The sequence below is a fragment of the Salmo salar genome, chromosome ssa01, assembly GCF_905237065.1.
Source record: "Salmo salar chromosome ssa01, Ssal_v3.1, whole genome shotgun sequence".
NCBI classification, from domain to species: Eukaryota; Metazoa; Chordata; class Actinopteri; order Salmoniformes; family Salmonidae; genus Salmo; species Salmo salar.
The window spans coordinates 9,180,823-9,195,536 of NC_059442.1; the positions used below are offsets into that span (position 1 = coordinate 9,180,823).

At 41.9% G+C, this 14,714-nt stretch overlaps 1 protein-coding gene across 1 annotated transcript; it reads right to left on the reverse strand.

Moving 5' to 3' along the window:
• Window positions 1-5,568: 5,568 nt before the first annotated feature.
• Window positions 5,569-14,135, reverse strand: LOC106608011 (odd-skipped related transcription factor 1). The gene is made up of 3 exons (XM_014205675.2): window positions 13,873-14,135; window positions 9,121-9,865; window positions 5,569-7,057 (listed from the first exon to the last, which is right to left on the reverse strand). The coding sequence occupies exons 2-3, from the start codon at window positions 9,819-9,821 to the stop codon at window positions 6,925-6,927; spliced, it is 834 nt and encodes a 277-aa protein (XP_014061150.1). The 5' UTR covers window positions 9,822-9,865; window positions 13,873-14,135; the 3' UTR covers window positions 5,569-6,924.
• Window positions 14,136-14,714: the final 579 nt, after the last annotated feature.

A 14,714-nucleotide genomic window follows, 5' to 3' on the forward strand; every position in this document is an offset into this window, starting at 1 on the left:
ACTGAAGTCGGTCACGACGCCGAACTGCAGTCAGGTCAAGACCCTGGTAAGGACGATGAGCACGCAGATGAGCTTCCCTGAGACGGTTTCTGACAGTTTGTGCAGAAATTCTTTGGTTGTGCAAATCCAGTTTCATCAGCTGTCCCGGTGCTGGTCTCAGAAGATCCCACATATGAAGCCGGATATGGAGGTCCTGGGCTGGCGTGGTTACATGTGGTCTACGGTTGTGAGGCTGGTTGGACGTACTGCCAATTTCTCTAAAATGACGTTGGAGGAGGCTTATGGTATAGAAATTAACATCAAATTATCTGGCAACAGCTCTGGTGGACATTCCTGCAGTCAGCATGCCAATTGCACGCTCGCTCAAAACATGAGACATCTGTGGCATTGTGTTGTGTGACACAATTGCACATTTTAAAGTGGCCTTTTATTGTCCCCAGCACAAGGTGCACCTGTGTAATGATCATACTGTTTAATTAGCTTCTTGATATGCCACTCCTGTCAGGTGGATGGGTTATCTTGGCAAAGGTGAAATGCTCACGAACAGAGATGTAAACAAATGTGTGTACAACATTTTTGAGAAATACGCTTTTTTGTGCGTATGGAACATTTCTGGGATCTTTTATTTCAACTCATGAAACGTGAGCCACTTTACATGTTGTGTTTGTTTTTTTTTGTTCAGTATAGCTCATTTGATGAACAACATGCAACATTTTCTTTGTGCGGATCTTGTAAAATTGTTCATTGCATTTCTGACATAATTGCACTATAATATACAGGTAATTGCCAAAATAAAGGAAACACCAATATAAAGTGTCTTAACAGGGCGCTGGACCGCCACAAGTCGCAAGAACAGCTTCAGTGCTCCTTAGCATAGATTTTATACGTTTCTGGAACTCTATTGAAGGTATGTTACAACATTCTTCCACGAGAAATTCCATAATTTGGATGTTTTGTTGATGGAGGTGGAAAATGTTGTCTTAGACACCACTCCAGAATCTCCCAGAAGTGTTCAATTGGGTTGAGATCTGGTGACTGAGTGACACACACACACACACACACACAAACACACACACACACACACAAACACACAAACACACACACACACACACACACACACACACACACACACACACACACACACACACACACACACACACACACCCCTTTCAAACCCCCTATGCTCCTTTGAGATCCCTCTTTCAAAGTCACTGAGCTCTTTTAATGGGTAACTGGACATTTTTATACATGGCCCTAAGCATGATGGGATGTTAATTGCTTAATTAACTCAGGGATCATACCTGCGTGGAACAACCTGCTTTCAATATGCTTTGCATCCCTCATTTACTCAAGTGTTTCCTTTATTTTGGCAGTTACATCCACGTTGGAAATAACATGAAGCTTTATAATGCTCGATATGTCTATGTTATGTTGATGTAACGAGTATTAATGGTGGTTTGGTGAACTACACTCGCGTTAGTAACCTTTCCTGAGAACTGAATATTCACGTTAGCTTCCAGCTACCTGGCTAGTGACAATTATGGGTGTGTTTTACCTTAAGTGTTAAATATTTTCGCCCATGATTTCTTCTAGATATGGCTGTATGATTGAAGTTACTTCTAGATATGGCTGTATGATTGAAGGTACTTATTCTAGGTGTGGCTGTATGATTGAAGGTACTTATTCTAGCTGTGGCTGTATGATTGAAGGTACTTATTCTAGCTGTGGCTGTATGATTGAAGGTACTTATTCTAGGTGTGGCTGTATGATTGAAGGTACTTATTCTAGATATGGCTGTATGATTGAAGGTACTTATTCTAGATGTGGCTGTATGATTGAAGGTACTTCTTCTAGCTGTGGCTGTATGATTGAAGGTACTTCTTCTAGATGTGGCTGTATGATTGAAGGTACTTCTTCTAGATATGGCTGTATGATTGAAGGTACTTCTTCTAGATGTGGCTGTATGATTGAAGGTACTTATTCTAGATGTGGCTGTATGATTGAAGGTACTTCTTCTAGATGTGGCTGTATGATTGAAGGTACTTCTTCTAGATGTGGCTGTATGATTGAAGGTACTTCTAGATATGGCTGTATGATTGAAGGTACTTCTTCTAGATATGGCTGTATGATTGAAGGTACTTCTTCTAGATGTGGCTGTATGATTGAAGGTACTTCTAGATATGGCTGTATGATTGAAGATACTTCTTCTAGATGTGGCTGTATGATTGAAGGTACTTCTAGATATGGCTGTATGATTGACGGTACTTATTCTAGATATGGCTGTATGATTGAAGGTACTTATTCTAGATATGGCTGTATGATTGAAGGTACTTATTCTAGATATGGCTGTATGATTGAAGGTACTTATTCTAGATGTGGCTGTATGATTGAAGGTACTTCTTCTAGATGTGGCTGTATGATTGAAGGTACTTATTCTAGGTGTGGCTGTATGATTGAAGGTACTTATTCTAGATATGGCTGTATGATTGAAGGTACTTCTTCTAGATGTGGCTGTATGATTGAAGGTACTTCTTCTAGATGTGGCTGTATGATTGAAGGTATATGGTTATAAATGGGGTATGTTTAGATCTTCATAATAACTTAGATTTGGATCATCATTTTTCCTAATCAGTACCATCGGACCCAGGATAACTCCAACACATAGATTGAGAAGGTTCACTGCAGGCACGTTCCAAACAGTCCCAGTGTGTTGGAGATCATGTGACGACAGTGTGGCGGGTCAGTGAAGGGGGGGCGTCTAGGGCAGCGTCACAAATGGAGCACAACGGAGCCCTGGTCAAAAGAGGTGCACTAAATAGGGAATAGGGCACCATTTGGGACGCACTTTAGAACAAACCAGTTGCAGGTTAGAATCCCCAACGAAACATCAGTGTAGTGTAGGTTTAGGTCTCCAAGGAGGCGCTGAGTAAAGCAATAAAGGTCTTTGCACGCATATGGTTGAGATACGCTTTTGCTTCAAATCCCCAAGAGGTAGCACCGTAGCGTACTGTACCGTTTCTAGGGATTTACGAGCTAGTGTTGAATTGTCTTATTGTTTCAGAAACAGGGGAATTTAGGCATGGTTTGCAGTGCAACTTCAATTGATTTCATACCACCAGACCATACTGTTATCATAGGTTGCACCTTCTACCACTATAACTATAACTGTCTAGAGATACAACTCAGCACTATGTTTCTCTGTCTGGAGATACAACTCACCACTATAACTGTTCCTCTGGAGATACAACTCACCACTATAACTGTTCCTCTGGAGATACATCTCACCACTATAACTGTTCCTCTGTCTGGAGATACAACTCACCACTATAACTGTTCCTCTGTCTGGAGATACAACTCACCACTATAACTGTTCCTCTGTCTGGAGATACAACTCACCACTATAACTGTTCTTCTGCAGATACAACTCACCACTATAACTGTTCCTCTGTCTGGAGATACAACTCACCACTATAACTGTTCCTCTGTCTGGAGATACAACTCACCACTATAACTGTTCTTCTGGAGATACAACTCACCACTATAACTGTTCCTCTGGAGATACAACTCACCACTATAACTGTTCCTCTGGAGATACAACTCACCACTATAACTGTTCCTCTGTCTGGAGATACAACTCACCACTATAACTGTTCCTCTGTCTGGAGATACAACTCACCACTATAACTGTTCCTCTGTCTAGCCATTTGGTTTGCCTCCCAGTTGTGCTGTCTGTCTGTCTCAGCATCTTCTCTGCTGTCACTCTGCTTCTTCTTCTTCTTTGCTGTCTGTCTGTCTGTCTGTCTGTCTGTCTGTCTGTCTGTCTGTCTGTCTGTCTGTCTGTCTGTCTGTCTGTCTGTCTGTCTGTCTGTCTGTCTGTCTGTCTGTCTGTCTGTCTGTCTGCTTAAGTCTTATAGGTTATAAAAGCAAAACTAATGACATAGGCTATATTGAAAATGAGTTCATGTAATATGTGTTCCCCTGAATCATCACCTACCATAAGTGTTCATTACTATTACAGGGTTCCAGACTAACTTGTTCCCCTGAATAACCACCTACCCTAAGTGTTCATTACGATTACAGGGCTCCAGACTAACATGTTCCCCTGAATCATCACCCACCCTAAGAGTTCATTAATACAGCCTGATAGGGGCCCATCATGGTAGGGGCCAATCCTGGTAAGGGCCCATCCTGGTAGGGGCCCATCCTGGTAGGGGGCCAGCAGTTGCTCACTAATCCGCCAAAGGCTCATTAAGATTAGTATAATAGAGGAATTGGCAAACGTCTTCTTTAAAAATCTTAACAGGCCCATCCCACTGGGCACAGACATCAATTCAACATCTTTTTCACGTTGGTTCAACGTAATTTAATTGAAATGACATGGAAAGAATGTTGATTCAACCAGTGTGTGCCCAGTGGGATGGACCGCCGGCTATGTTACCTTTTTCATTGCCTTATTTGTATATATAAAAAAAATATTTTGTGTCTGTGTCAATTTCAACCAGCCCACCCAACTAAAAAAAAGAGTCCAGTCCATCTGGCATTTGCCAGAATTGCCAGATGGCCAATCCAACCCCTGGCCCCTAGACTGAAAGTAATATTTGGCTGCCTTCTGTCTGTACATGCCTTTCAACTTACAAAATGCTTGGACAGATCACTTTTCTGTCTAACCTGGAACAAGGAAACAATGTTTCAGAGGACAGTTGCTGTTCCCCAGAAACAGTTCTGGTAGATTACAGGTTGTCTTTCTTCTCTAACATTGTTTATCCGGTTTTGAAAATGATCTGAGAACATTCCTTTCAAGAACATGCCTGGAAAAATCAAGCAACCTTTTCAGCACTTTGATACTGATTTTATACAGTCTGAATATTTCTGGTAAAGTTCCATTACATTTGGGGGCATGTCTGTTAGCTGTGCTGTCATATCACATACAGTCAATGGGTGTCATGCACTTGATTTCTACAACGAGGGAAACATTTTGCGGAATTTGATCATCTACTGAGATGTAATTAGGATCACATGAATGATATTTTAGTGTTGTTCATTCTATCTTTCACATAGTTGTAAGTTACAACTTGTGAGAGTTTCCAAAGGGATGAGCGAGGGAGAGGGTGCAGAGTAAATGCTAAGGTTTCACCTAATCTGTTTGTACCTGTTCTTTCATGTTCACAATATACATGTCTGATGGTCCTGTTAACACCTAATGTTGACAGTGTTAGCTATCAGCCACCAAAGTCACGTTGACAGGTGTTAAATCCACTTCTAAATGCTGTCATTCGGATGAGGACCACTACAACACCTCACAATACACATGCATGCACACTGGAACCCTCTCCATACTCTTTATGTAATGGTCCTATTAGGTGTTGTAATTTAAAGGGAATCTACTTTGGTAACAAGGAAACCACAATAACAGAAGTCCTGTGTCAACTACAGGAAATGAGAAAACAAAACATTTTTTACAGTTGATTTCCATTTCAAAACTTTAAAAGATGCTAAGGCAATTATTAAAAATGGGAAAAGTATTTGATAGTATTCCTCTCACAAGAAGCCAGAATCAACAATAGAATATAGATTTTGTTTAGAAAATTACTATTTATTTTCTCAAAATAAGTTTTAGGAATCCAGTGATATATGTAAATAATCAATAATCAGGTTAAAGTGCAAAAAATACAATTATACAAAAAAATAACATTGGAATGTAAGCTTTGGAAGAGGAATAACGTTATGCTGACATTACTTTAACCAATTTAGTTGTTTTTTGGTTTGTTTTGTTTTTTACAAAGACTGCTTTAGACTCGTAAATGTCCCTTTCAAAAAAATGTAATTTTGAGTCTTTCGGAATGTCTGAGAGGTCAACTTTGTCAGAGAGGTCAAGATAACATTCCATACATCTATGATGTATGATCCATTCGCCCCATTGGGCTTCATCATGCCCAACCAATACACTGCCTCAAAGTCATTAAGCCTAATTATCTCTTAACTAAATGTGGAGAAACCACTTAGATCTGGTACAAGGTGCTCCTGGATATTGTCTGGATACATCATAGAGATCCAGGATTTTCACATCTCTCTGAAGAATCGTTCCCCACGATGAGCACAACGGCTTCCTTCCTTGGCTGGTGAATTGTTGGTGAACATTTAACTTTTTCTATAACTTTTCTTCTGTTCAGAGAACTTCAGTTTGTTCAAGTTCAGAGATGTTCTACTCATTCTATGTTCCAGGCACTTGAGCTCCACAATGTCCCCTGTCTTTGGTCAGCTCCACAATGTCCCCTGTCTTTGGTCAGCTCCACAAAGTCCCGTCTTTGGTCAGCTCCACAATGCCCCCCTGTCTTTGGTCAGCTCCACAATGTCCCCCTGTCTTTGGTCAGCTCCACAAAGTCCCGTCTTTGGTCAGCTCCACAATGTCCCCTGTCTTTCGTCAGCTCCACAAAGTCCCGTCTTTGGTCAGCTCCACAATGTCCCCCTGTCTTTGGTCAGCTCCACAATGTCCCCCTGTCTTTGGTCAGCTCCACAATGTCCCCCTGTCTTTGGTCAGCTCCACAATGTCCCCCTGTCTTTGGTCAGCTCCACAATGTCCCCCTGTCTTTGGTCAGCTCCACAAAGTCCCGTCTTTGGTCAGCTCCACAATGTCCCCCTGTCTTTGGTCAGCTCCACAATGTCCCCTGTCTTTGGTCAGCTCCACAATGTCCCCCTGTCTTTGGTCAGCTCCACAATGTCCCCCTGTCTTTGGTCAGCTCCACAAACTCTGTCTTTGGTCAGCTCCACAATGTCCCCCCGTCTTTGGTCAGCCCCACAAAGTCCCCTATATTTGGTCAGCTCCACAATGTCCCCCGTCTTTGGTCATTTTGTCTTGTTCTCCTTTTTAGTCTTCACTCTTATTGTTTCCAGTGTCCCCTAGTCTCTTTTTTTAATGTATTGACATCACTTAATCTTGGATGGCTTTAGTTCCTTCACCTGCATGTGCAGCGTTTTGTGGACAGCTAGAGTTCTGGACTGACAAAATCCCTTTCCACACTCCTGGCACTTGAAGGGCTTCTCTTTGGAATGGATGTACCTGCAGGGCAGAGCAGAACAAAAACAGAGTCCGGGTTGAGTAAGGAAACATAACAAACACACAAACACAGCTATCAACCTATAGCTGCAAATGAATAGGAGACGATAAAGAAATAACAAAGGAAAAGGGAGTTGAGAGGTTGACTGGCCCACTAAACAATCTCTAATGAGAGGTATGATGATACTGACTGGCCCACTAAACCATCTCATATGAGAGGTATGGTGATACTGACTGGCCCACTAAACCATCTCTAATGAGAGGTATGATGATACTGACTGGCCCACTAAACCATCTCTAATGAGAGGTATGATGATACTGACTGGGCCACTAAACAATCTCTAATGAGAGGTATGATGATACTGACTGGCCCACTAAACCATCTCATATGAGAGGTATGGTGATACTGACTGGCCCACTAAACCATCTCATATGAGAGGTATGGTGTTACTGACTGGCCCACTAAACCATCTCATATGAGAGGTATGGTGATACTGACTGGGCCACTAAACCATCTCATATGAGAGGTATGGTGATACTGACTGGCCCACTAAACCATCTCATATGAGAGGTATGGTGATACTGACTGGCCCACTAAACCATCTCATATGAGAGGTATGGTGTTACTGACTGGCCCACTAAACCAACTCATATGAGAGGTATGGTGATACTGACTGGGCCACTAAACCATCTCATATGAGAGGTATGGTGTTACTGACTGGGCCACTAAACCATCTCATATGAGAGGTATGGTGTTACTGACTGGGCCACTAAACCATCTCATATGAGAGGTATGGTGATACTGACTGGCCCACTAAACCATCTCATATGAGAGGTATGGTGTTACTGACTGGGCCACTAAACCATCTCATATGAGAGGTATGGTGTTACTGACTGGCCCACTAAACCATCTCATATGAGAGGTATGGTGTTACTGACTGGGCCACTAAACCATCTCATATGAGAGGTATGGTGTTACTGACTGGCCCACTAAACCATCTCATATGAGAGGTATGGTGATACTGACTGGGCCACTAAACCATCTCATATGAGAGGTATGGTGTTACTGACTGGGCCACTAAACCATCTCATATGAGAGGTATGGTGTTACTGACTGGGCCACTAAACCATCTCATATGAGAGGAATGGTGATACTGACTGGCCCACTAAACCATCTCATATGAGAGGTATGGTGTTACTGACTGGGCCACTAAACCATCTCATATGAGAGGTATGGTGTTACTGACTGGCCCACTATACCATCTTATATGAAAGGTATGGTGTTACTGACTGGCCCACTAAACCATCTCATATGAGAGGTATGGTGATACTGACTGGGCCACTAAACCATCTCATATGAGAGGTATGGTGATACTGACTGGACCACTAAACCATCTCATATGAGAGGTATGGTGATACTGACTGGGCCACTAAACCATCTCATATGAGAGGTATGGTGTTACTGACTGGCCCGCTAAACCATCTCATATGAGAGTTATGGTGATACTGACTGGGCCACTAAACCATCTCATATGATACTTTTTCCACATACTGATCCTGAATACCGATTCAGCATCAAATATAATCGCGTTATCGTTACGTTTAATTGGTCTGTCGCTCTTGGGGAAATTAGAAGTTTGATTAGAAATCCATTCAACTTAAATAACACATTCAAAAGCAATGCATAACAGGTTTGTGACCCATTACATTTGGGGCTGTTCCATTTCTTTGACTGGAATGAATTCAAATGGAACAGGCCTCAACCCTGATGCATGACACTGTCAGGGAGCACAACATGATCAATCAATAGCACATATGACCTTTTAAGAAACAGTTTAAAATATATATTTTGTATTAATATCCTGTGCTGTTCTTATGTAGAGGCCTTATACAGCAGTGTAACTGAATGGGGTTCTGGGCTTTTTTGTTGAAGGTTCTGTGGCCAATAAATAAAGTATGCAATAAAACATGATTTATTCATTTACAACATTTTGGCAGCAATCTATCTTCATTCGCCACGTTCATTAAATAAAGCTTCATCGAAAATAGAAAAGTGCAGGTCTCACCTGTGGTCTCGGAGGTGGTCCTGCCTCCGGAAAGCCTTGTGGCAGATGTCACAGGTGTACGGCCTCTCGTCCGTGTGTGTCCGCTCGTGGATAAGCAGGTTGTAGGACTTGGTGAAGTGGCGGCCGCAGAACTTGCACACAAACTCCTTCTTGGTCTTGGAGGGAAGGCGGCCACGGCTAGGCTTGCGCTCGGGCGACGACAGCTTGGCTACATCTATGAGACAGCCTAGACCGCCATGGCGAGGAGAAGTGGTGGCGGCTGCCCCTGTTATGCTCAGGTCCTCTGCCTTCAGCGGGTCCTCCTGCGTGGCGGCGGTGGCCAGGTTGGCGAAGTCAAAGCGTGGCTGGGGCTTGTTCTTGGAGCCCTGAAGGAGATTCATGGAGGTAGCTGCTGTGGCGGCCGCAGTGGCCTGGTCCTTGTGCTGGACCAGGTGGGGGAAAATAGGGATGGAAGGCAAGCCGGGGAAGCGGCCATCCATCAGGGCTGGGAGCTTGGAGAAAGTGCAGCGGGGGACACCAAAGGGAGGGTAGCCCAGGGTCCACTGGTGGAGGTGGATGGCGTGCAGGGCGCTGAAGCTATAGATGCCAGGGACCTGGTCCGTGGGCAGCTGGAAGCCATTGGAGGCCTGGAGGAAGGAGTAGTTGGCCAGCTGCAGGGAGGGGTGGAGGGGGACCGGGGCTGGAAGAGTTTTGCTGCCCATGATTGGTGTCACTACTGATCACTCGAATCGCAATGGGATTCCCTCTGGAAAAGCAACACATGAAAAAGGCTAGGTCATATTGATAACACAACAGAACTGTACTCGTTTAATACTCGTATAAGTCATTATTTGTTATAAAAGTTGAACAAACCCCTGATACCATTACAACAACTAAAACGACAACAACCGAAACTACAAATAATGACAATATTGATCATAATATTCCATAATGAAACAAGCATAATCGTGATATTTGATAATGAATAAAAAAAAAAATTCTAACTAAGTATTTCCTGCACTTCCAACAGGCTTTGAGTTTACCCCCCTTGTTCTGGGTCCTCCTGGTGTCTTCACCCTGTTTCCCCCCCCCCCACAGCCCCTGTCCCCTCACACCCCAACACAACCACCTCAATGCCAGGCCAATACACAAGCGGTCCAGCTTGATTATCTAGTTGCTTTTCAAGAGGCCTCATTATCAGTGGATTAAGGTGATACATGTGAATGTCTCCTTTTTCCACTGAGACAAAAGGGATGTTTTTTTTCTCTCTAGGGAGAGTCCCTTTGCCACCTTAGAGAGTGATAAGAGCTGTCTGAACCAGACCTCCATGCCACAGGAACTACCAGCTCAACATGTGGGCCAACACACACACACACACACACACGCACACGCACACGCACACACACGCACACGCACACCTTGAATCATGTATTGTCTGCAAGGCACACGACGAGTGATGAGAGCCTGTATGTGTGTGTGTGTGTGTGTGTGTGTGTGTGTGTGTGTGTGTGTGTGTGTGTGTGTGTGTGTGTGTGTGTGTGTGTGTGTGTGTGTGTGTGTGTGTGTGTGTGTGTGTGTGTGTGTGTGTGGAACGTGCTTAGGATATATGTCAGAGAAGAGAAGGTGTGAGAAAACAAAACAATTTCCAGTGCTGACACACAGACACTGGGATGTGTTTGGTGTGGGTGTTTCCCGTTCCCAGAAAACATGCCCGGGCTGTTAAGACTCAGGTAAATAGAATGACACCATTCACTGAGGCGGAATACCTCAGTGAGCTGTTTATTCAGGTTTAATAAGAGGAAATAACAAAGGAATATAAAGCCTCTTTGTTTCTGAGCATATTTGATGGTCAGGCTGTATGACACAGTTACCCTGTGTCGTTTCTGTTTTAGTCTAAGTAGAGCTCCCAAGCCGCACCTTTCCATTGTGATATGATTTAGCGTTCCAGAAAAAAAGCATTACCCCCTAAGCCATGCCGTTCGCTTTGTTTGATTCTGTTAGTCATAGGGAATTGTGTGTAATCCTCCGATTTTACCGTTCTGAAAATATGATTTACTCATTATTCTACTACAGGTTTATATTAATTCATGTGGGATTAAGAATTCAAATGTAATTGTTAAACGTGGTCATGGGTTATGTCATCATTACATAAGGAAACCCTACAATATGGCCAAATCAATATATATTGTAGATATGAATAGGCTATATATGGGTATAGATAGGCCTATTGGAGAAAATTACCCATTGATCATATTGGTGAATAAAGGCCCGGCTGTTAAAAAAAAGTGTGGATTGAGTGAGAGACATGGCTATTCTGCAGTAAATAAAAGTAAAATAGTGTTAATTAGAATGAAGCTCAAACGTCCCCCGGGGGATTTCTCCTTTCTGATCAGGACGCAGAAGTAATTTACTTTTACTTACGATGTCATTAGGGGCGATCAGCGGTTTCTCCCGAGTGGTCTCATATCCTTAAAACCCTTTGATGTCTACATACCATCTCTAACGACTCAACAATCAAGCTAAACACTGCTAAATCCCGTTTCCCCGTTGGACGTGACTGGCCAACTGTTCCAATTCCACGCCTCGATCACACAGCAGACTTTTTATGAGATTTGAGATAAGATAACGCAAGGCATGATCGAATTATCATGTTCCCCCACACATATCACGCCAGTATAGGTTAAAGAATGTGCTCACTCTAACTCTAAAACATATTATAGGTAGGACATTTAGAAATCAAATAATGGTTTAACACAAGATACAACATCCTATGGATTAAAAGGTGACCCGAGGTAAACCTTCATTACATTTTCCCAAGACATTGTTATATAATTAGGAGAACGTTACGTTGGTGTTGGTAAGAAAAGTCACACCAGCATTCACATTCAGGTCCCCACAAGCCAAAACCAATCAAAATCAGGGCAGCTTTTCCACCAATTTATCTGAGCTGAGAAAAAAAATCGGATTACTTTGGATTTTTGCGCGCTCTTGTAGCCTCCAGACATGGGCCTACAACATTACATGTCATGATTTAGAGGGAGTTTACCTCTTTCAGGATGTACATAAGCACAGAGGCATACATGTTGGCTGGACCTACTTCATTTGCATTTGAAAAGGCTACAGCAAGCATTACATTGTAATACATTGCATTGGTTTTGGGTTAAGGAATACAGGCTAGGACTCAATCTAATTAAATCCATATCCACAAACTCACTAGTCTACTGCGGCTATAGATTATCTTTCATAAACCTGGACTTCATTTATTTAGTTTTCTTTTTGAAAGCGGGATTCAAGTGCAAAACATCTATCTAATAAACATCTATTGTTAAATAAATAAAAAATATATATATAAAAAAGAGGAATGGTGACCTTGTGTGTATTGTACAGCAACTTCAGAGTTCTTACGTTAATACAGATGCTTTGGTCAATTGTGCAGCAAATACCAGGGACACATGTTTTTAGCCGTGTGTTGATGCAGAACACGAGAGGATATGAGCGCAATAAAATACAGACGTGTGCACCCAAGCAAAGTGGGAAACAGTTCTCTGACAATCGCAAATAAAACATGCATATGCCTAAGAATGATTTCAATTCAAGCCAATAGTTCCAGATCATATCTGATACCATAAAACCATGATTTTGTCCATAACAATTAGCACAATACGTTGTCCACTGTTTTAATTCCGATTATTGCAATTCCCGATCAAATAAAGTGTTTTCATGTAAAAAAAGAAAAAGAAATACAATTAAGTAAAGTAAGCCTATCATAAGCCTAATCCATGTTTCTATGTAAAGTACACTAAAGCGTAGCCTGTCGTTATATTCCAGAACACTGGTTTAACTCTAAATATTTAACTTTTGATTGAATGTAATTCACCTGTAACGAAGACCGTTTCATGTTTAATCAATTATTAAATGTAGGCTATGTATTTTTTATTTTTTTTGTGGACCTAGTAAAATTCGTTTAAGTCATTTTTATTATGAGAGACACTTAAAACGAATAATGATCATAACAATTACCCTTACCACTCCAGCTATATTGAATTGATTAAATCGACATTTAACAAATATTTCGAAGTACCTTTAATATGCCACAAAATACATTTAAAAAAATATATATATATATATAAACAACATAAAAAGGTATAGTTTCGTTAGGTACCAAAGTTTGGATAAATGAATTGGGGGATACCCTTTAAAATAAATGTTCCTCCTCATCATCGAACGCGCACATCTTCCTCATGTTAACTCAAACCACGTAATGTATCATGCAATTCAACGAAATGTACGTTATTGCATGGAATTATGTCGTTATTTTCACTTAGGTCCTTGTTGATTTTACTCCAACGTGCTGGAATGCGTTTACCTCTGAAAGATCCCACCTGTTTCACACTCTCTTCGCGCATCTAACTCAGAAGGCTCACAGTCGTGACTCTGTCTCTCTCTCTCTCTCTCGCTCTCTCTCTCTCTCTCATGCAAGCTCAAGACACTGTCGAAGATGTTAACTTAAGCATTAAACAGGTCAAAAAAGGCAAAAACTGAATATTGTTACTAGGCTATTGTAATAACACATCTATTCACTTCGAATGGACCAGTTATGTTAAATAACTCAACTCTCAAATCAGTTGTGGTAAAGTTTACAACTTTGTGTATTGTGCCTCGCGTTGTCATTCCCCGCAAGAAGCCTGACCATAAATACATTTTACACGTCGTATTCTGACTGATGGCTCAGAGAAAAATCACAGAGAAAATGTAATACGGTGAAATAGTTACCAGCTCAGACGCAAGGTCGGTCCTATGGATCCGGAGTGGTCCTGGAGTTGAAAACCTGCGGATGGTCCGAAGCAAAACGTCTTGGAAAAAAACGTTCAAAGTTTAATGTCGTTCAGAGAAAGTTTTGGGCTTCGTAAGACAACTTGCCCGACATGTTCACATCGAGTTTAGATTGTACGCGCGTGTAGTTCAACAGCTGTCCAAAATAGTTGTGTGCAGAACTTCTGTAGTGACTCTGGTGAAGACGCCTTCTGTTACTGTCCTGCGGTCTGCACTCAAACCGCCTCTTTATTACAACCAAACCCTTTACTCGCACATGCGCGTCATTTAGCCAGCCCCCATACAAATTTCAGGGAGCTCCTTACTGTAAACTCAAGTTTCTCTTTTTTTCATTATACGTTTAACATTCTAGTGATGGCCTGAATATAGTTGTAGCATAGTGTCAACTGTACTCTCTTGTTTCTTTTTAGAGAGCCTGCGATGCCTAATTCCAATAGGCTGTTTACAACCACTGAACACATACATTTGTCATTTTGCCCGGCCCATATTTGAAAATGCAGGATTCTTTTTTAGCCTGTCTAGGCCTATAAGACTATAAAAATATGCATGTCATAAAAAAACGAATTCTAATAGCTCACCCTTGCCCATATTGGGAAATAACCTGGCAGCTAAAATTCATAGGAGCATTTGATTTTTGTGATGCATTTTTTTCCTCAGTGGATGGTAATGCTGAGACGGCATATTGATTGCCTACAACATTGCATATAAGGGTAACATATCAAGGGTTCATGGTTTGGCAATTCACGCTCTATGAATTTAATTGATGGCTTCAAACGCAACAA

Excerpts from the sequence above, each read along its gene's own strand:
- LOC106608011 (XM_014205675.2), bottom strand. The coding sequence starts at position 9,821 with ATGGGCAGCAAAACTCTTCCAGCCCCGGTCCCCCTCCACCCCTCCCTG. Across the intron at positions 7,058-9,120 it reads GACCACCTCCGAGACCACAG|GTACATCCATTCCAAAGAGA; the intron begins GTGAGACCTGCA and ends TCTGCCCTGCAG.